The following is a 22,727-nucleotide window of genomic DNA, read 5'->3' as shown; positions in this document are numbered from 1 at the left end:
GAAGCCACAGAAATCATCAAACTTTTTTTTTTTCATTTGACTCCTTTCTGGTATTCCTTCATACCCCTTCCGGCATGTCCTCATACATGTCATTGCGTTATTAAATAATTGGATGTTTATGCTTCCCACATAAGCCCTGTGCTCTTCTTCTACATAGTAGACCTGCAATCACTAGATCTGGTCGGCAGAAGATATTCTGATCCAGTACCCAACAGCAACATTAGAGAGAACTCCACACTGCCATCCAACACAGTGCATGTACTCAATATATGTGAGTATAAATGTCCTCAAAATAAAACTCCCCACCCAGAAACAGTTCCCAACACAAGGCATTAGACTGTTCCCTGCACACCCATTTCACACAGCTCAGATATTGTATTTTAGCAAGCTTGCAATAGCATGCTTGATAATATATAACAAAACAGTGAACACTAGGTCTGACTGCCCGTAGGAGATCTGATAGCTTTTTGGATGTTGCTGTACACACAACAGCACGTTCCTTTTAGAAACAACACCCAACACGCAATAGAACACTTTATATACCAACACTAAGCGCAGCTCTAACTCAGCTCAGATATTTAAATACCTGTGCACTACCAAGCTTACTACAGTACCAACTTTAATAATAAATAAACGCTGCTTCAGAGATAAAAAAAACCAAATAGTTTGACGGCACTGAGCTGCATAACAGATCTCTATGCAAAATAAAGCAATATACCTCTCCATGTCAACATATCACACTAAACCAACACATCCATCATCCCACAGCCAGTGTGCCTGAAAGGGGTACAGTGAAACCTAATAACTAATACCTCCAGCAACACACACCAAACAAATCTGACCATCACAATACCTGTACAACTAAACATAGGCATGAAAGCACTACAGTAATCATGATTCAACGGATGACCCAACAATCAGGAAACAGACTGTGACCTGGGACAGAATCCCCATGACCAGAAAGCACCTGAACGAACAGTGCAGCAAAGGGTACTATAGAACTATAAACATCCCTTTAGCATCTCTTTACCATAACTAAACATTGCATTTTTATTTGGGATTTTCCCTAATGTTTGTGCTGGCAGTTGTCGTGCTTGCAAGAGTTGATATCAGAATTATTTATTACTTGTTTTTGCACCAACAATTGTGGCCCACCTGGAAGTTTCTTGAATCTTAACAGTGTGCTCCAATGGTAGAAGAATACTTTCTGAAGTGCACTGGTGCGCAGAACAGTGAAACTGGAGTTAATGCCACTGTACCTAACACTATATTATACATTCTGGCTTGCAGTTGCATTTGTAGCTGGGATAGTATGGCAGTGCTCTTTGGATAAAAGTGACAGGCAGGGGGTTGTTGTTGAAAAGCTGCACTCAAACATGGCGTCACTAATGTAAAACGCTGACGTCAGCCGACAAAGCACTAGCTGTTATGAGCAGCTTTTGTCATTCTGTTGACCCTCTTCCTCCTGTCTCTGCTTAACAATATTGTGATCCTTCATTCTCAATCTGCAGGAATTACAGTGACTGTTGTTTAATGGCCACTTCTGAGAGTCCTGCCTTGAGCTCCTAGAGCCAGGGGCTGCTGGTTCTTTCTTGGTGGACCTTCCCAAAAATGATACAACTGCATGTGCGAGTACTATTGTTTATCTTTACTCTCTTAAAACAAAAAAAAACATCCTGATCCCGTAGTAGCAGAAAGGTGTGTTTAGGTGAAGTGGGTGAACAGTGAGTTCCCAGTGCAAGACACTGTTATCCCAAGACCTGTTTCTTGGTACCTACATTTATGGTCGTCAAACCCAAGGATGTATAGACACTGCCAGCATTGTCATCTGATCAAGCAAGAGGTTGATTTATCTTCTTGTGTTTCACACAGTACTTTATTTACAAATCTACCATCAGGACCAGTGTGATGTGCCAAGCAAGATGGCTCAGTGAGTTGGGTCCCACCATCAAATGGACATGCTGTCAATGTACTGGTTAATGTCTTTTTCAGAGATGTGACAAGGTCTTGATCTCTTACCATTTCTGAGGTCTTTTCCAGATCACTGAAATGTGTATATGGTTACTGTATTGCCAGTCTGGAATATGGGCTCATGAGGTACACCTTCAGTCCTAGCCACATGGTCAAGCAAGTTCAAAGCATGCCCTCATTGTCAGAAGCTGTAGTTCTGTAGAACTGAGTGTAACTCCAGTTACTTCTTTCTTTGTTCAGGACCTACGGTTGTGTGAAGCACATCCTGCTGAATGCAGAGCTGTGGAGTTTGAGTGTCTCTGTTGTTTCTTTCTTTCCTTCCCCATGTTTTCCTCTCTGGGAGAAGGTGTCAGAATGGGCATACCGAATCCCTAGCATTCCACGCTGCCACAGAGTGGAGGATAGATGGATGTACCTAAGAATCCTTGTGACATGTATTGCACGTTCAGATTGTGATGTTATTGATACAGTGCTTTGGTATCAGACATCTTATGCCCGATAAAGTACAATTCCATGTCAATCTTTAGTTGTGAGAGATCACACACCCACTCAAACACTCACACACAGCCTCCCCTAGTAGATTTGTGGCAATTGTGACTTATTCCAATTGAGTGTCCTAAATCGAAACAAGAGCATCTTCCTGTAAAATTCTGACAATATTGGGTGCTTACAGACAGAGAAACTGACACTATACTTTTGGGTCTCTTTGACAGCTCTCAAAGTGGGAGTTGTTTGTTTGAAAACAAAAAATAAAGGGCATGATGTAAAGCTAGCCTACCACCCTGCACATGAAAGCCATTGTGCATTATTCAGGTCGGAGCCTGACATTCCTCGCATGCAGGTCTCTGGTAGGGAAAACTATGCAGGGCAATATTCACTGGGCCATAAGATCATATGTTTACACAGGCAAAGACAGAGGAGGAATAACCAGTATAAACCCATTGATTCCCTGAACTCTATAGCTGAGGGACTGCAAATGTGTAAGTGCAGGAAAACCTGCAATGTCGGTCGGTTCTCCGTTCTTCCAAACTCTTACTGCTCACCAAAATAACAAAGTTTACAGGTAAGTAATTGGTGCATTCCTTTGTAATAAGTATGTTTCTCCACTGAAAAGAAATTCTATACATTAACCCACCACTCTTACAATTGTTTAAGTATGGATTCTAGGAAGCAGGAGACAAATTACCAATATTTAAGAAACTTTTAAAGCAAGAGAGGGATTATCTAAAAATATGCAGTCACGATATCACAATTTCTTTAAATTTGTATGTTAAGTTTGTGAAGAAATCACAAGTAATGAGGTGCGGGGAGATGGTGCGCGCAAAATTCTAAGAGTAAACCTGGGCTTTTGGTATATTCCAAATTATCTGACATTCAGTTGCCTTCCCATTTATCTAAAATATTTAGCTGTACATGGATTTAATTAAGAGTTTTGTCAAACATCCAAAGGGAACCTGAAACTCACAGGCAAATTTTCCTTTTCAATATACAGTGGAACTACAGTAGGGATACTTCTTGCTCTGTTTTTTCGTGAGACTGTAAAGGACATTTTCCCTTTAGTTTCAAGTAACATGATACATTTTTTGTGCATAAATGCTTCCTTGTAGCATTAGGCATTCATTCATTAGGTGTAAAGCACTTGAAAAACATTTTGAATGGACAGGATAGAATATAGTTTGGGTCTCAAGTTCATAGAATATAGTTTGGGTCTCAAGTTCTGAAGCATAAGACACATATCGCACAAATTCTCTGTGACTTCCTTTCTGATTTAGATTTTGGTGGGTGGGTACTCTGTCACAACACAATGCGCTTATAATAAGGAGTCTGTGATGATATCTCATCCACCTGATTACAAGTGTATTAGGATATAATGCACTCATAACGAGGCGGACGGGAGATCCGTCTCGTTTTGACTGAGCATCCTTCTTAGAAACTCGAAATCAGGTTCTAAGTCTCTAATCTGAAGTGATGCATTTAGATCTTTTATGTACAAAATTTGCATTTTTTGAGTAATATAATTAAGACTCATGACTTCTTCATCCTCTAATCTTTGTTTTTCTTGTTTTAGCATGATGGAGGCAAAGAGTGTGAACAATTTGAGACAAGCGACAAGGAAGGGAATTACCTCATGTTTCCTTACGCAGTGGACGAAACACAATACAGAAGCAATTGGTTCTCACCATGCACAGTGAGCTTCATTGGAAAAATCCTCCATGCAAAGAAAGACCAGTGCTTTGTTGGTATGTGGAATTTCATTAAGCTTGATTTTGCTCTACATTAACTACACATTTTGACCTCCAAATAAGCTCCTAAACATAGTCACTCAGAATTCACGATTAAGCAGAAATAGTAGTTTGAGTCTGGATAGGAATTACAAGTGAATTTCTTATGAATTTTCCAGGCATACTTAACTTAATAATTTCTGGGAGGCTTATGCCAGCTCAAATTTTGTGGAATCTTTTCCCAGTAATTCTGCATTCGATAAGTGGCATCCCAGAAATTAATAGGTAACTCTGTATCCCCTGATTTCCAAAAACTATATTAGTGGTTGAATTGGGTATGCAAATAATGCATTGGAAAACTGTTCTACTATTATATGCAGTTTGTTTATTAACGTGCAATAATACACTACTGTAACGATAATAAGTGTGTTGTCCCCATAAGTGGATGTGGAGTTAAGGATATTGTATATAAAGTCTGATATATACTTAACTAGCAAACACCTAGTATGCACTTGATTGATTCTTTCTGCTTGGTAGAAAGGTCTGGAGGGCGAGAGCAGGGTCAGGCACATGCCACTTTCTACCTGCTAGGACGAATTCCACCCTAGCCCTTCAGTCCTGTAATAAGCCCCAGTCCTTAGGGTATATGGCCTCAGATAGGAGTGGTCGTTAGATATACGTCATATTCTCAATAACATATCGAAAGAGTGCTATTTTTCACCTTTTCTTGTGTGCTGTTGCAAGAGGAGAGAGTGTCAGTCTGTAGTCGATCATAATATTGTAATATAAAAATACTGTAGCTGGAATATCGACAAATAACTGGCCTTAACTCCGCAAATATATACTACTGAATATATATATATATATATATATATATATATATATATATATATATATAAATATATATATATATATTAGACAGTTAGGTCCAATTATATTAAATCCAATGATATATATCAACCACTCAAATCAATTATAATGTATATATACATGTGTGTGTGCGCATATATACACATCTATATTTTGAAGAACAATGCAGTCAAATGGTTAGAGCAGGGCACTTCACTGCCGGTGTTGGGGATCCAGGAATATCCATTAATCAAGAGAAATTCATCTCACTCAGGAATACAATTTTATTGCGTTTAGTTGTTGAACAGCAACCACCAACGTATTTCAACTCCTACGAGTCCTTCATAATTGTCTTGCCAAGCAACTTGTCTCGACTCGACAAAAGACCTTGGTAGAAAATCCCCCTAGAACGAACACACAAGAGACTAACTGTCCACGCCTCATTCTAACATACAGCAAAGAGAACAGATAAATTGAAGGGATTTTTAAGATGCACTGGAATATTCTAATCAGTGATGCAGATATTGCACAAATCATGGGTCCGAAACCCCAAGTGACATACAGAATACAGCCATACATAAAATAACAACCGAATCATGGTAACTCACCAATTAATTCATTGGGTTAGGTAATATGAAAGACCTAAACATGGACTCATCCACAACACTGACAGATGGAAATGAAATAGTACTGCTTCACTCGATTGAATCAATGTAATGCACAGGCAACCATTTTGTAAATATAAGTGATGCAAGATACGTGTGTCAACAATGCTATCCACAATGTCTTTACAGCATCATGACAACTGACAAAGTTGGCATTTGGCGAAACCATGATGTAATGCATTTAAGTGTTTTATTTGAATTTTTGTATTGCAGCAACAATGATGAACTACAAGTTCCAGAATGGAACAGCTGTATATATTTTAGAAACTGTGGAAGGGCTCACTGATCATGAGCAATACTCGTAAGAGTTGAAACGCATTGGTGGTTGCTCTTCAACAAATAAAGTCGATAAAATTGGATTCCCAGAGTGCGGTGAATTTTTCTCTCTCTCTCTCTCTCTCTTTCTCTCTCTCTCTCTCTCTCTCTCTCTATATATATATATATATATATATATATATATATATATATATATATCTTACTGGTGGTCACCAGTAGGTAGGTATAGTTATAGGACCATGTTTTTGACTTCCATATATTTTTGTCGCCGTTTGACAAATCTTCACAAAACTTTCCGAAAAAAGTGTTCCCATGAATTGTGCTGTGCATGGGAAGTTTTTCAGTGATCCGTTAAGCAGGGGCCGTGAAAAAAGGGGGGGTCAATAAAAGTGCAGTTTCCATTAGAATTCCCATAATGTTTTTTGACATGATTACAGCCCGAACTGCTTGCCAGGATTACACCACATTTGGCAGGAAGGTAGCTCTTGGTCCAGAAAGAGTGCTTTTTCTTATTTGGTGTAAATCCGTTCAGTAGTTTTTGAGATAATAAAAGAAAAAGAAATATAGATATCTAGAGGCGTGAATTATTCACAAATATTAACATGCTTGTGCAGAGATCTGCAGAGCTCTCATTGGCTACCAACACTTCAACCAGGAAGTGTTGACCGCCATCTTGGGACTCGGCTTCAGCCGACTCCCAGAAAAAAAAGATTTAAAAAAAAGAAAAGGGGCCAGGGCAGTGACACTGTGACCCCTTAGCTCCGCCAGGGCAAAAAAGCACTTTAAAAAAAAAAATTGCCGCAAATTTCCAACAGATTCGCAGATTAGCAGCAAACATAAAATAAAAAAAAAATAAGCGCGGTCTCCTACACTACTTGTTTTCCTAAAGTCCCTGGGGGCATGTTAAAATAAAGGAGGGGGCATATTGGGCCCCCTCCTAGGGCATTGTTATGTCCCATGGACCATCACATCCCTGGGGCTTAATCATTTTATAAAGGTCGGCCCGCTAGACCCGCCCGTGCCCCTGGGCCTGCCACCTCCCTGGCGCCAAACAAATTATGTGTGCGGGGGGCTTGCGGCTCCCCTGCAGGCCAGGGGACCGCCACCTATCCAGAGCAAATATTCAATGAAATGCAGCGGGCCACGCAGTACCACCACAGCCCCAGGGACCGCTACCTCCCCAGGGCAAATGTTCAATGAAATGCAGGAAGGCCACGCACCCCGCAGCCCTGGGTACCACCACCTCCCCAGGGATAAACAAATTATGTGTGCATGGGGGGCCGCTGGGTCCCCTTTCAGCCCTGGGGACTGCCACCTCCCTAGGGCTAAAATAAAAGAATTAAGAGGTTCCATTGTGGACCCCAAGCACCAGGAACCACCACCTCCCTGGGGCAAACACAACATTGGAGGGGGGCCATGTGGCCCACCTCATGGAGCCATAGATGGCCCTGAGTTAAACCACCCCCAGGGCTGGCTCCTGCTATGTCCTGGGGTGCCCATCCTCAGGACATAGCTGGTTGCTTTTCCTTGGTGGGAGCTAACGGCTCCCACCAAACAAAAGCAAACATAGATCTGCTTTCTGCAAGCGGGAGCTGTCAAACAGCTCTTGCTTGTGGAAAGCGGAGTTTGCATCTGCTTCCCTGCACACAAATATGCGTGCAGGGAAACAGATTAAAACATTGCTTCTGCAAGCAGGGAGCTGTTATTTCAAGCAGCTCCCTGCTTGTAGGAGCAATGACGGCTCCTGCAGGATGAGGGGAGCCGGTTAGGACCGTGGAGGCCCTCAGGCTCCCCTGTGTTCCTCATTTGGCAGCAAGCATCTTGCTTGTCTGCCGCTTTTAAGTCATTCTAATGAGAGACCATTGCAATAACAATAGTCCCTCCATAGAATGACTTCAAAGTGACACACAAGGGAGATGTTTGGTTCAAATGTTATAGTTACCTTTTGATGCACAGCAAAAGAGAGTCTCCTGTTGCTTACGGGTAAGGCTCTTGGATTGTCACTCAGTAGGTTGAAGATTCAAGTCTTGATTGTAGGAGGCTGGCCTGGCTTGTAGTGGGTACCAAAGGTACTTACACCTCGTGCCAGGTCCAGTTATCCCTTATTAGCAGAATAGAGGTGTTTCTAGCAGCTTAGGCTGATAGAAGGTAGTTATGGCAAAGCAGCTTAGGCGGAACTAGGAGACATGCAAAGCTCCTACTATACCACTTATATCATATGCACAATATCATAAGAAAACACAATAAACAGAGTTACTAAAAATAAAGGTACTTTATTTTTATGACAATATGCCACAAGTATCTCAGTGAGTACCCTCAGTAAGAAGGTAAGTAATATACACAAGTTATATGTACACAAACCAAAATCTGTTAAGTAAGAGTCAGAAAAGTAATGCAAACAGTGTAGAATTACAATAGGTTGCAATAGGCAAGCATAGGTATAGGGGCAACACAAACCATATACTCCAAAAGTGGAATGTGAATCACAAATGGACCCTAGACCTATGTGAGCTTGTAGAGGGTCGCTGGGACTGTAAGAAAACAGTCAGGGTGTCTAAGATACCCCACCCCAAGACCCTGAAAAGTAGGAGTAAAGTACACCTACTACCCCAAGAGAGCACAATAGTCGTGATAGGGGGATTCTGCAAGAACAACAAACACCAGCAGTGCACTGACAACGGATTTCCAGACCTGACGACCTGCAAGGCAAGGGGACCAAGTCCAATAGTCGCGACAGTGTCCAGGGGGGGCAGGAGCCCAGGAAACCCCGGATGAAGGTGCAAGGAAGCTGCCTCCGGATGGAAGAAGCTTGGAGTTCTGCAAGAAAGAAGAGGACTAGGAACTTCTCCTTTGGAAGACAGATGTCCCACGTCGCGATGAAGCTTGCAGAGGTGTTCCCACACAGAAATACAGCAAACAAGCCTTGCTAGCTGCAAGTGTCACAGCAGAGGTTTTTGGGTGCTGCTGAGGACCAGGAAGGACCAGGATGTCGCCCCTTGGAAGAGGAGACAGAGGGGGCGCTCAGCAACTCAGAGAGCCCACACAGAAGCAGGCAGCTCCCGCAGAAGTACCTGAACAGGCACTTGGAAGAGGAGTGAACCGGAGTCCACGTGAAGTTACAAAAGAGGGTCCCACGACGTCGGAAGCCAACTCAGAGGGTTGTGCACTACAGGACGGAGTGCTGGGGACCTGGGCTAGGCTGTGCACAAAGGAAATCCTGGAAGAGTGCACAGAAGCATGAGCAGCTACAAATCATGCAGTACACAGCTTCGCAGTCTAGCGTGGGGAGGCAAGGACTTACCTCCACCAAACTTGGACTGAAGAGTCACTGGACTGTGGGAGTCACTTGGACAGAGTTGCTGTGTTCCAGGAACCACGCTCGTCAGGATGGGAGGGGTCCAAGAGGACCGGTGATGCAGTCTTTTGGTGCCTGCGTTAGCAGGGGGAAGATTCCGTCGACCCACAGGAGATTTCTTCGGAGCTTCTGGTGCAGGTGAAGGCAGGCTACCCCCAGAACATGCACCACCTGGAAACAGTCGAGAAAGCCAGCAGGATTAGGCGCTACAATGTTGCTGGTAGTCGTCTTGCTGCTTCGTTGCGGTTTTGCAGGTGTCCTGGAGCAGTCAGCGGTCGATCCTTGGTAGAAGTCGAAGAGGGAGATGCAGAGAAACTCTGGTGAGCTCTTGCATTCGTTATCTGAAGAATTCCCCAAAGCAGAGACCCTAAATAGCCAGAAAAGGAGGTTCGGCTACCAAGACAGTTAAGAGCCTATCAGAAGGAGTCTCTGACGTCACCTGCTGGTACTGGCCACTCACAGCAGTCCAGTGTGTCCCCAACACCTCTGTTTCCAAGATGGCTGAGGTCTGGGACACACTGGAGGAGCTCTGGGCACCTCCCCAGGGAGGTTCTGGTCTGGGGAGTGGTCACTCCCCTTTCCTTTGTCCAGTTGTGCGCCAGAGCAGGGCTGGGGGATCCCTGAACCGATGTAGACTGGCTTATGCAGAGATGGGCACCACCTGTGCCCATCAAAGCATTTCCAGAGGCTGGGGGAGGCTACTCCTCCCCAGCCCTTCACACCTATTTCCAAAGGGAGAGGGTGTAAAACCCTCTCTCAGAGGAAATCCTTTGTTCTGCCTTCCTGGGCCAGGGCTGCCTGGACCCCAGGAGGGCAGAAACCTGTCTGAGGGGTTGGCAGCAGCAGCAGCTGCAGTGGAAACCCCGGAAAGGCAGTTTGGCAGTACCTGGGTTCTGTGCTAGAGACCCGGGGGATCATGGAATTGTCCCCCCAATACCAGAATGGTATTGGGGTGAAAATTCCATGATCTTTGACATGTTACATGGCCATGTTCGGAGTTACCATTGTGACGCTATACATAGGTAGTGACCTATGTATAGTGCACGCGTGTAATGGTGTCCCCGCACTCACGAAGTCCGGGGAATTTGCCCTGAACGATGTGGGGGCACCTTGGCTAGTGCCAGGGTGCCCACACACTAAGTAACTTGGCACCCAACCTTCACCAGGTGAAGGTTAGACATATAGGTGACTTATAAGTTACTTATGTGCAGTGGTAAATGGCTGTGAAATAACGTGGACGTTATTTCACTCAGGCTGCAGTGGCAGGTCTGTGTAAGAATTGTCCCTATGGGTGGCAAACGAAATGCTGCAGCCCATAGGGATCTCCTGGAACCCCAATACCCTGGGTACCTCAGTACCATATACAAGAGAATTATATGGGTGTACCAGTATGCCAATGTGAATTGGTAAATTTAGTCACTAGCCTGAAGTGACAAATTTGAAAATCAGAGAGAGCATAAACACTGAGGTTCTGGTTAGCGGAGCCTCAGTGGTACAGTTAAGCACCACACAGGGAACACATACAGGGCACATACTATGAGCACTGGGGCCCTGTCTGGCAGGGTCCCAGTGACACAAGGCTAAAACAACATACATACAGTGAAATATGGGGGTAACATGCCAGGCAAGATGGTACTTTCCTACACTGATATCTCACGTAGTGTGTCCATTTATTTACTAGTGTTTTGACTGATAACACATTCCTGATGATGATACATTTATGTCCTACTTGTGGCTTAGAGGTTAAGGTCTCAGGCTCTTATCCTGAAGGTTGAGGGTTCCAGACTAGGTGTGTCAGCAATCACATTCCTGTTTTAATTACTTTTCAAATGCAAATATTTAAGATGTATACTGAAATGTAATCACACTCTTTTTACTTGACAAATACATTTTGCTTTTCATTTTTTTCTAAGATATATCATTCTAAGTATATTATTCATCAAAGTCTAGAAAAAGTCTCTTAGTGGTTACAGGGAGTTGTATGCATATTCACTCAAACCAAAGGTTGCAGGGACGTTATATTTAGGCTTCATATTTAGGCTTCATATTTAGGCACATTTTACACGTGCAAAACCATAGAAATTCACCAGTTATAGTTAGAGTTATTTCAAGCAAATATAACTTGCGCCCTAAGGTAACTATAACTCACCCCGTGCACTGCTAATTACCCCACAAATTACAGCTCTCATGACATCTTTGATAACTGTGCATGGCGGGGGCGCAAGTTATAGTTACCTTAGGGCGCGAGTACCTTTTGTTCTATTTTGAACAAACTTCATGCAACTCTGAGAGAGAACGTTTTTGTACAGTACAGTTTATGTGCCGGATGCCGCTCCGGCTTTCACGCACCACTCTAAGGCATATGGACCCGGCATTAGCGACAGTCTGTATAGAAAGCTATACATATATCTTTGAGCTACATACATTTGAAGTTGCGAATAGTGCATCTGTATTTACCTGTACATATTTGCTGTTATGGTATTGTGATAGTCGATATTCTGGCTAAGATATTTCTATAGGACAATAATTTTGTACATGATATTACAACAGAATTGTGCCACTCCCTAACTTCTTCAGAAAATGCCAGACCACCATAATCGCCCTTTCCTACATCCTTAACTTTGCAAAAACAAAATACTAAAAAGTCACAGGTGTTTTCCACAGGTACACATGCCCCATTGCTCTATAGCATGGGTACTCACAAATATTTTCCCAGGGGCCGCAATATTTGGTCTATGATGTGACCAAGGGCCGCATTGCTGCCAGCATTGTGGGGGTTGGAGGGCTGGGGGTAGGGCCGGGAGGGGTAGTGGTAAAGTGTGTATAGGGGAAGTGAAGCATATACATCTAGGGTCTGAATTGCCTAATGTGAATCCAGAAACTTGGGTATAAATCCTGGCTTCTCTACTTAACCATATTGTGTGATCTTAGGCAACTGTTTTATTTCACTTTACCTCTTTTTTTCCTTTTTCTTCATCACACATATAGGAACCTTGAAATGGGTCTTCAGGATGTATGCTGTATAAAACCTTCTGTGTCTGATTTAATAAACTATAATGTTGTTCATGGTTTATAGAAACCTATCTCTCCCAAAGAGTTCACATAACAACTGGCTTGCCTTTTAGTTCACAGTTCACATTGTTGTCAGGGTGTTTAGGATGGAAGGGGATGAAAGTTTCTAAATTCATTTTTGAAAACTATCACTTTAAAAAATACTTCTTAATGCACTGATATAATATGTACTGAGGTGAAATGGTTCTGCAGGTTATTTAAACGCACTGTTTGAATTTAACACAGATCATACTTTTATATGTTTGCTGCAAGATGTCTTTAATAATGAAGGCGTTTTTAAAATTAAGAGTTCCAGAACATCCTAGTTACTCCTTTCTTTAACTTCAATTCGACTCCAAATAAATACTTGTCCATTTATTCAATAATTTTTAGTGCCAGTGCTGAGTCGAATAAACAGCAGCACAGTGCTGCTGTTGACCTTGGGGCCGCATGTAAATGTCAGGAGGGCCGCATGCGGCCCCCGGGCTGTACTTTGAGTATCACTGCTCTATAGTGTGATGGCCTTATGGCGATTCACTCTTTTTTTATGAGATCATTGTGGTGTATTAAGATTGTCCCCTTATTTTAGAAAGCGACCGGCCAATTTGTGGAAACAGGATTGTGGAAGAAGGTGAAGAGTGTGATGTAGGAAGCAGTACCTCTGATCCTTGCTGCTTCGGTGCGAATGATGTCACTGGATCTGAGTGCAAATTGCGGCCTGGAAAGAGTTGCAGGTAAGGCATGAACTGCTTATGATATTCAAATAAGAAGGTATTATGTTTAGCATAAATTCACATATGAAAGTCTCTGATTTAGTAGCTAGACCCATAGCTACATAAGCCACACTTTACACATATGAACAATGTGGCCATTCATTAGTCCTATTCCCTGAATGATCACAATACTACTGCACTTCTTTAATTTGAAGGGGAGAGTACCTGCACTTCTCAGCACTGTTGCAATACATTACAATGAATGAGTACTGGCAGGTCTCAGGACCACATAGGTATTCTCAATAGAGAGTACCTGCACTTCTATATTTCCACGTAAACCACTGGTTTAATCATTAGTGGAATCCGTGGACCCCACTGAGTCATTCTGGTAGCTGGGACCCCAGCCTGAACAATTTCAGTGCTTGAATGGCAAAACAATACAGCCAAATACAGACACAATCATTCATAAAGCAAACACATGTTTTATTTAATTCACAAACAAAGATTTAAAAATCCAAATATTTATTTTAATGGGAAGTTTGGAGTTTTTCTAAATACAACTGAGGCCACTCATCGCCCATACTTTATTCAGTTTGATGCACTTGCACTGCTCCCAAGAATCAATCTGAGGATACCACCTTCATTTTTAGCCTCCAGTGTCGATTTTCTTTACATTTACAGAACTTTTTAAACTTTTCAGTTTTACATTTTGCTCCTTTATTTCTATGCCCTTTATTAATCTGTCTGTGTTATTTAATTATTTGAGCACTCGTGGACCTCCAAAAAACATTGGTCTGTGCATTTATCCTCCTTTGTTGTAAACTTTAAACTACTAAGTTTCAGGGACAAGGACCTAAGCCCTGTGATGGTGTGTGCCTCAGTTCAACCAGCTTACAAAGGCACCAACCTGACATCTGTGCATCACTGTTCTCACCCTTCTGCTGACTGAGAGGCACAGGCCTAGATGTGACTGGCTTGGCCAATGGACTGCCAGTTGCACTGGTCCGACCTATGACTCACTTTCCTTATGCGCGGACGCTGCTGAGATCGATTACTGTACATTCCTAGGTCTTCCCATTTACATGTAGGCAAGTCCATCTCTGGTCATAAAATCTTGAATGGTGCCAAATGAATTACTGTGATCCTTCAATCATCTTTGTAAATTTGATAATGGCCATTCAATCGAAATAATCAACATATTTTTTCCTTCCTGTAGTCCCAGCCAAGGTTTATGCTGCAACCATCAGTGCTCCTACATTGCTCGTGGAGAGCTATGCCAAAAAGAGGGAGAGTGCACCTATGAGAGCTTCTGCACTGGAGCGGATGCAAAATGCTCAAAGCCGCCTCCAAAAGGAAATTACACTGAATGCCACCTGGGAACAAAGATATGCATGAATGGGGTGAGTACACTAGACATCTTAGATTTTCAGGAAACCTTCAATTCTCACCCCAGGGTGTCAGTTCTTATCCCTGTATTGAATGCATGTCCTAGTACTGGTGCGAGAGGATCAGTGAGCTGGTCACTTTTTCACCAGCTCACTTGCATCACAGTGTGAACAAAGGTTTAACCAGTCTTCATTTTCTCAGTTGTATTCAGGTGTTCCTCATTTTGTTTTATCACTCTAAATGAAGGACTACAAGTCCCAGAATGCAATTAAATACAACCTGCTTGAGCTACTCATGTGTGACATAGTATAATTTGAGACTTACGATTATGACTTTCTTGGCCACTCAAAACTTTGTGAAATATTAAAAGAGCACCACCTCTGAACGATGCTCTCTTTTGTCTTTCTTACATATAGTCTGCCTTACTTGTCTGTGGGAATTGCTGGTTTAGCCCTTCTGTGTCAGTGGTTGCTGCCAAAGTAGTCTTGTTATCATGACAGAGTAAAACTATAGGAAGGCATGTTTTTCAGTGAGGGTGTTGGTGACTTGTATGTTCTGTCCGATTGTGCTGCTTTTCTGAATGAGGTATAGCTTTATGGCAGGGGATTGAATTTGGGGTGCAGTGGAGTGGACAGGGCTGAGTGCTTTTTGGCTTCGAACTGTGACTTACTTTTATTTGTGACCTTGTGATAGCTTTAAGGTTATAGATGGATTTAGGGTTGTTGTTATTATGTTGTGGGTTTTTCTGCTGCCTTGATTTTTATACATTCTATAACTGATGTAGACTAATGCAAGGATATGTCTTTTTTGGAGCATGCACTCTGGCCGTACCAGAGTCGATAAATATATGTGTCGCCTCTTCTTAGATTGTGACGTCATAGGCAAGCGGCTGTATGTGCTCTACTGTATCATGATAGTTCACTGGGCACACATACAACTAATGTGAGGAATGCTCTCTCTTTTCAATAGATGTGTCTTTATTCCCTGTGCAGCAAGTATGGCTTGGAAAAGTGTGACTGTGAAAGCAGCTCAATGTATGACAAGTGCCATCTCTGCTGCCAGCTTCCAGGTGAGAGACATGTCTTGAATCCTTATATTTTTCGTGCTTAGTGCCAGAGGTAGGGAATCCATGTCTCAATTATTTGCTCCTTCTTTTATAATAATGGAGTAACTGATGATTTATGGGCAGATACTAGGCATTTTAATAGTTGCATGCCATTTGATATGGTGTTTGCGATAAACTTCTAGCAACTCCAAAAAATGACTTAGGGTTCTCACTCCGAATCTGGAAGGGGGCATGTTATAGTCATCCCTTTCAAAGTGTGTATCACTATGTGATGTATCAGTGTTTTGCGACTGAAATACAGTTGCAAACAATGAAAAACTTTACCCACTTCTGGGCCGGAGTGATAATTCATTCACAAAAGGGAATGGGCGCCTTTGGGCATCTCTCATCAATCTCAAAACCCTTTTATCTTATGGATACTCCCATGATGCCCCACAAGAGAAATGTTCAAACGTATTCCCAGACATGCGCATTCTTGACAGATTGTTCCTCAGTAAAGCGCAGATGGCGTGCTGCGAAACAAGGCAATGTTGAAAGTGGGAGACATAAGGGGAAGTTCCATGAAAGGACAAAAGCAGATGGAAAGAAAGTAAAAGTGACCCAGAGGCAAAGGAAGAGAAATAGGGAGAAATAAAGGTGAACACGAAGGCAGAACCGGGTCAAATTAAGGGAGGGTGAGAAGGTAAACCTTTGTATATATTGTATCTCTCTTGTTTTGGCAGTGAGGAATTAAATTACGCACTTTATGTTTGAAGACCAATATGAACAAAATGTTCTGTGAGCACCGGAAAAACTCTGTTTACCAAGATTTGTTTACAATGCAAAACCGTGTAAACTCTGATAACTGCAGATTTTTACTGGCTTGTAAAACATTAGAAAAATGTAATACATTTCACAACAAATAAACCATGAAAACAGGAATTTCCTAGTGTTGGTTAAAATCTTTCTTAGTTTGTTAATCCAGGAATAAAGGTGTTCAGCACGCAGGGTAGTAACTGTTCTTACATGAAATGGTTAAGTAGTTTTTACAGGTTTTTCACCCTTATTTACTGTGAGTCAGTGAATAAAGCTTGGGCTGTAAGGTACGGCCAGTATGAAGAAGTTGAGAGAACTTGGGGCCAGAGGTAGCAAAGGGTTTTACCCATTTTGTGTCTATGGGAAAATGTGTTCGTACATATGGCCCTTATTTCTCTAACAGGTGGCACACATTCACTGTTGTTTGACAACTATATTTCGTTGCAAATCTTGACCAGCAGAAATCCTGTCTGGGGTCGTGGACTTTAAAATGAATATACTTGCAGAATATTGGATGTCAAGTGCAGCGGGCAACTTTCAGTCAACTGAACACACTTTGCAGGTGGAGGACATAAGTAGGATTCTTTTACTGTAGGTCTCTGGGTTCAGAATTAAATCAGACATAGTTCAGTAGGTTACATGGTGAGTTCCTGTGGTCCCTCCTTGATGACAGGATAAGGATGGAGAGGCTTAGGTAAGATGAACTTCCTGGCTCCTTTCAGTAACTGGGATAGGAAGTTGGAATGAAACCAGTTAGGCATCTGCACATCCGCTGATGGTGTGGGGTGGGGCAGATTTTCCCTGGTTCAAGGTTGGTCTTCAAAGCATCTGTGAAAATGAACATTTAAGGCACCACTTTAATGAAAACTTGTTTGTCCCTTCAGCTTGGCACCACAGATAATTATTTGGGATTCCACAGCCCACTCGTTTGCACATTATTCAAGACTTCTTCAGCCTACTATAATAATATTTGGCAGGGAAATGAGCCTATTATACCCAGCACTCTAGCTAAAGAAGATCATCAACTAATCAGAACACGATGAGAAGCATCCAGACATGTGCAGTAACAGTGCTATCTGTTTGGAGGTACCAAGGCCCATATTTATACTCTGTTTGCGCTGAATTAACATTTTAACGTCTAGCGCCAAAGTTATGGAGTTAACGACATTTTCTGGATGTGAAAACCTACCTTGAATAAATGAGATGCAAGCTAGGCGTTTCTGCCGGGAAAATGGCAGTATGGCCCTTGCGCCATATTTATCCCCCCAAGCTAACATCATGCACAGGGGGATGGGGGCCTTAAATAATGGCGCTAAGCTTGCTTAGCGCCATTATTTAACACCTGGGTCACGGCAGGGGACCTGTGGGCCTATTTCCACGGTCAGAGACCATGGAAGGAGCCCACAGGGCCCTTCCCTGGCCCCAGGGGCACCCCCACCCACACCAGGAAGACACCTAAGGATGGGGGGACCCCATCCCAGGTAAGTAGAGGTAACTATTCTTTTTTTTTTAAGTGCGACGAGGGCCTAATGTGGGCCCTCCTACATGGCACTGTGCCCAATGGCCATGCCCAGGGGACATAAGTCTCTTGGGCATGGATATTGGGCTGGGGGGCATGGCTCCTGTCTTAACTGAGACAGAAGTCATGTCCATGGGGTTTTAACGTCAAACAATGACGCTAGTGTGGGCAAAGGCATTTTTTTGCCTCTGCCTGTACTAGCGTCATCCTCTGACGCTAAACCCCCTGTTCCCCCTACGCCTCCCCCACCAGGCTAGCGTCCGTTTCTATGAGGCTAGCCGGCCTAACCGCCGGCTAGCATCATACGATAAATATAACACCCGGCCGGCGTCTAGGTATGGCGCTAGCTGGCAGTAAACTTTTTGATGCTGAACTGCATTAGTGCAGTTCAGTGTCAAACAGTATAAATATGGGCCCAAGTGTTCTAGAAATAATTGAGATTAGACACCTTTACCATCTTCAAACCGGAATCCTCACTCTCACCACTTAACATACATCTGAAATAAATGGAGGATAGTTGACCTCAATGTCATATCGTAAAGAAGATATTTTTTTAAAAAATGAGTTATGTACACAACGCATACTAATAACTTATTTTAATCAACCAAATTATGATCTGTTCTCTATTGATAGGAAATACCAAAACATGCACCAGCACATCCTCCTCAGCACTATCACGTTACTTCAATGGCGTTCAGATATTCCTACCACCTGGTTCGCCTTGTGGAGACAGGCAAGGCTACTGCGATAAATTCCACATGTGCCGTCTCGTGGACGCAGATGGGCCAATTGCTAGACTAAAGAATTCATTCCTGAGCTTCATCGAGACTGAAGATATTGCATCGTGGATGAAAGTAAGTGACTCCATAGACTAACTGTAATGCTAAATTTGCAGACAATCAAGGTTTCAGTCAAGCTCTTTTCAGATGTTTTAAAGCCTCAAAGTAATAAAAAAGGCCAAGAAGGCAATATATCAAAGCTTTCTATTGCTTGCACTAAAATATCTTTTCCAATTATGCAGCCTCACAATAATTCCTAAACTTGCTGACAACCATCTTTTATCACTTAATATTGCCCATTGCCTACGGTCACTTCTCGTGTCCTCATTTCTTATTGGCCGAAAGACCCTCAGGTATCCTCTTAATAAAATAGTACTCCTTTTTGGCATGGTTACCCCCTTTTTGCCTGCTATCAGTGTGCTTAGACTGTTTTCACTGCGATCCTGCTAATCAGGAGCTCAGTGATTGTACTCTCTCCCTCTAAATTAGGTTGCCTAGGACTTTGCACACCCAACAATTGGCATACTGATGCCCCCTTATAAATCCCTAATATATGTACCTTTTTAAAAAAAAATTTATTGGTCATAACACAATATGGTACAAGGTCAGTTGGGATCAAGGTCCTGGCATTTAGAGATAATTACGCATCAGAGATATTAGAAAATTAGAGAAGATGGAGAGCATATAAGACACTAGTAAATTGTTGTTTGTACTTCGAAAAACCTGAGTTACTGTTCTATTCTAACATGTATTAAGCGAGTAGGGGATTAAAGGAGATGGAGATAAGGGTAAAGGGTGGATTGTACCTGCTCAAACAAGGGGACAGGGAAGTTTCACCCTGTAAAGAACGCAGTGTTGTGGTAGTGATGTGTCCCAAGGTTTCCAATTACCAAGGGGGGGTGTTGCAACGCGAATAGTGGGGCTTGTGACTCTTTTCAACCTGGTGGCCAATTTCAGCGGAGACCGGGTGTCTTTCTAACAAAGCGGGGGTAGAGGTCTGTAGCGAAGGTCTGTTTAGGGTGTTGCTGAGGGGCGGTTTGTAATCTCTAGTGATTTTTAGAAGGGAATGTGGGAGAAAAGAAAGATAGGGGGGAGAAAGAGAGAAAGAGAGAGAAAGAGAGGAAAGTACAGTAGAGAAAGGAGAAAAAGAGATAAGAAGGAATGAAGGAAAAGAGGAGAGAAGGGAAGCGAGGGGAGAGAGAGAAAGAGAACACAGAAAGAAAGAGAGATACAAGAGCGAAGGTAAGGAAGGGGAGGGAGAGGGGGAGGGTGGATGAGGGTGAGAAGAGGGGGGAGGGGGTGGGAGGAGTGGTGGTTCCGGGTGGGGCACTATTGCCCCCTTGTAAGGAAGGGAGCCCACACCTGCATGAATATTTGAGCTTGATCTTGTAAGTTGTAGATGATTCTTTTGTGTGTGGCAGTGCGGGTCATGGCTAAGATCTATTCCTCCGGAGTTGGAGGGGTCTCTGACTGCCAGTGTCAGAGTATGCATATTTTTGCAGTGGCTAGCGCTGTATGCAACAGTCTCTTGTGTGGTCTAGAGAGGTCTGATAGAGAGGTCGTGTCTTGCAGAAGTATAATGGCAGGGGTGAATGGTGACGGAAGTGACATTATTTCAGCCAGGGTGGAGCTCACAGCATCCCAGAGTGGCATCCCCAGCAGTTCTCCTGTGGGAGGAGTCCAGTCCTATGTAATTTCGCTGGGGACCAATGCCAGTCGTGTAAGACTTTAACCCCTTCGCTGCCAGGCCTTTTCCCCTTCCTGTGCCAGGCCTTTTTTTGCCTATTTGGGGCAGTTCGCGCTTAGGCCCTCATAACTTTTTGTCCACATAAGCTAACCAAGCCAAATTTGCGTCCTTTTTTTCCAACATCCTAGGGATTCTAAAGGTACCCAGACTTTGTGGGTTCCCCTGAAGGAGGCCAAGAAATTGGCCAAAATACAGTGAAAATTTCGTTTTTTTCAAAAAAATTGGAAAAAGGGGCTGCAAAAGAAGGCTTGTGGTTGTTCCCCTGAAAATGGCATCAACAAAGGGTTTGCGGTGCTAAACTCAGCAGCTTCCCAGCTTTCAGGAACAGGCCGACTTGAATCAGAAAACCCAATTTTTCAACACAATTGTGGCATTTTACTGGGGCATACCCCATTTGTGCAATTTTTTGTGCTTTCAGCCTCCTTCCAGTCAGTGACAGGAATGGTCATGAAACCAATGCTGGATCCCAGAAACCTAAACATTTCTGAAAAGTAGACAAAATTCTGAATTCAGCAAGGGGTCATTTGTGTAGATCCTACAAGGGTTTCCTACAGAAAATAACAGCTGAAAAAGAAAAATATTGAAATTGAGGTGAAAAAAACATCAATTTTTCTCTACTTTTTACTCTGGAACTTTTCCCTGCAATGTCAGATTATCGAAAGCAATATACCGTTACGTCTGCTGGACTCTTCTGGTTGCGGGGATATATAGGGTTTGTAGGTTCATCAAGAACCCGAGGAACCCAGAGCCAATAAATGAGCTGCACCCTGCAGTGCGTTTTCATTCTATACCGGGTATACAGTAATTCATTTGCTGAAATATAAGGAGTAAAAAATAGCTATCAAGAAAACCTTTGCATTTCCAAAAAGGGCACAAGATAAGGTGTTGAGGAGCAGTGGTTATTTGCACATCTGTGAATTCCGGGGTGACCATAGTAGCACGTGAATTACAGGGAATTTCTCAAATAGATGTCTTTTTTACACACACCCCTATATTTGGAAGGAATAAATGTAGAGAAAGACAAGGGGCAATAACACTTGTTTTGCTATTCTATGTTCCCCCAAGTCTCCCGATAAAAATGATACCTCACTTGTGTGGGTAGGCCTAGCGCCCGCGACAGGATATGCCCCAAAACACAACGTGGACACATCACAGAAAACAGAGCTGTTTTTAGCAAAGTGACTACCTGTAGATTTTGGCCTCTAGCTCAGCCGCCACCTAGGGAAACCTACTAAACCTGTGCATTTCTGAAAACTAGAGACCTAGGGGAATCCAAGGAGGGGTGACTTGTGTGGCTCGGACCAGGTTCTGTTACCCAGAATCCATTGCAAACCTCAAAATTTGGCTAAAAAAACACATGTTCCTCACATTTCTGTGGCAGAAAGTTCTGGAATCTGAGAGGAGCCACAAATTTCCTTCCACCCAGCATTCCCCCACGTCTCCCGATAAAAATGATACCTCACTTGTGTGGGTAGGCCTAGCGCCCGCGACAGGATATGCCCCAAAACACAACGTGGACACATCACAGAAAACAGAGCTGTTTTTAGCAAAGTGACTACCTGTAGATTTTGGCCTCTAGCTCAGCCGCCACCTAGGGAAACCTACCAAACCTGTGCATTTCTGAAAACTAGAGACCTAGGGGAATCCAAGGAGGGGTGACTTGGACCAGGTTCGGTTACCCAGAATCCTTTGCAAACCTCAAAATTTGGCTAAAAAAACACATGTTCCTCATATTTCTGTGGCAGAAAGTTCTGGAATCTGAGAGGAGCCACAAATTTCCTTCCACCCAGCGTTCCCCCCACGTCTCCCGATAAAAATGATACCTCACTTGTGTGGGTAGGCCTAGCGCCCGCGACAGGATATGCCCCAAAACACAACGTGGACATATCACAGAAAACAGAGCTGTTTTTAGCAAAGTGACTACCTGTAGATTTTGGCCTCTAGCTCAGCCGCCACCTAGGGAAACCTACCAAACCTGTGCATTTCTGAAAACTAGAGACCTAGGGGAATCCAAGGAGGGGTGACTTGCGGGGCTCGGACCAGATTCTGTTACCCAGAATCCTTTGCAAACCTCAAAATTTGGCTAAAAAAACACATGTTCCTCACATTTCTGTGGCAGAAAGTTCTGGAATCTGAGAGGAGCCACAAATTTCCTTCCACCCAGCGTTCCCCCACGTCTCCCGATAAAAATGATACCTCACTTGTGTGGGTAGGCCTAGCGCCCGCGACAGGATATGCCCCAAAACTCAACGTGGACATATCACAGAAAACAGAGCTGTTTTTAGCAAAGTGACTACCTGTAGATTTTGGCCTCTAGCTCAGCCGCCACCTAG

At 43.1% G+C, this 22,727-nt stretch overlaps 1 protein-coding gene across 1 annotated transcript in view; it reads left to right on the top strand.

The window, feature by feature from the left end:
- Positions 1–22,727, top strand: part of LOC138268010 (disintegrin and metalloproteinase domain-containing protein 10-like) — a 148,243-nt gene that overhangs the window by 59,432 nt on the left and 66,084 nt on the right. Inside the window, exons 10-14 of the mRNA XM_069217318.1 lie at positions 4,040–4,211; positions 12,979–13,123; positions 14,319–14,502; positions 15,458–15,557; positions 18,502–18,722. Coding sequence (XP_069073419.1) covers positions 4,040–4,211; positions 12,979–13,123; positions 14,319–14,502; positions 15,458–15,557; positions 18,502–18,722 — 822 coding nt within the window. The remainder of the gene's footprint in view (positions 1–4,039; positions 4,212–12,978; positions 13,124–14,318; positions 14,503–15,457; positions 15,558–18,501; positions 18,723–22,727) is intronic.

Source organism: Pleurodeles waltl, chromosome 12 (genome assembly GCF_031143425.1).
Source record: "Pleurodeles waltl isolate 20211129_DDA chromosome 12, aPleWal1.hap1.20221129, whole genome shotgun sequence".
Taxonomy (NCBI): domain Eukaryota; kingdom Metazoa; phylum Chordata; class Amphibia; order Caudata; family Salamandridae; genus Pleurodeles; species Pleurodeles waltl.
Note: the sequence above shows the minus strand (reverse complement) of the source record. Positions and strands in the feature narration are given on the sequence as shown.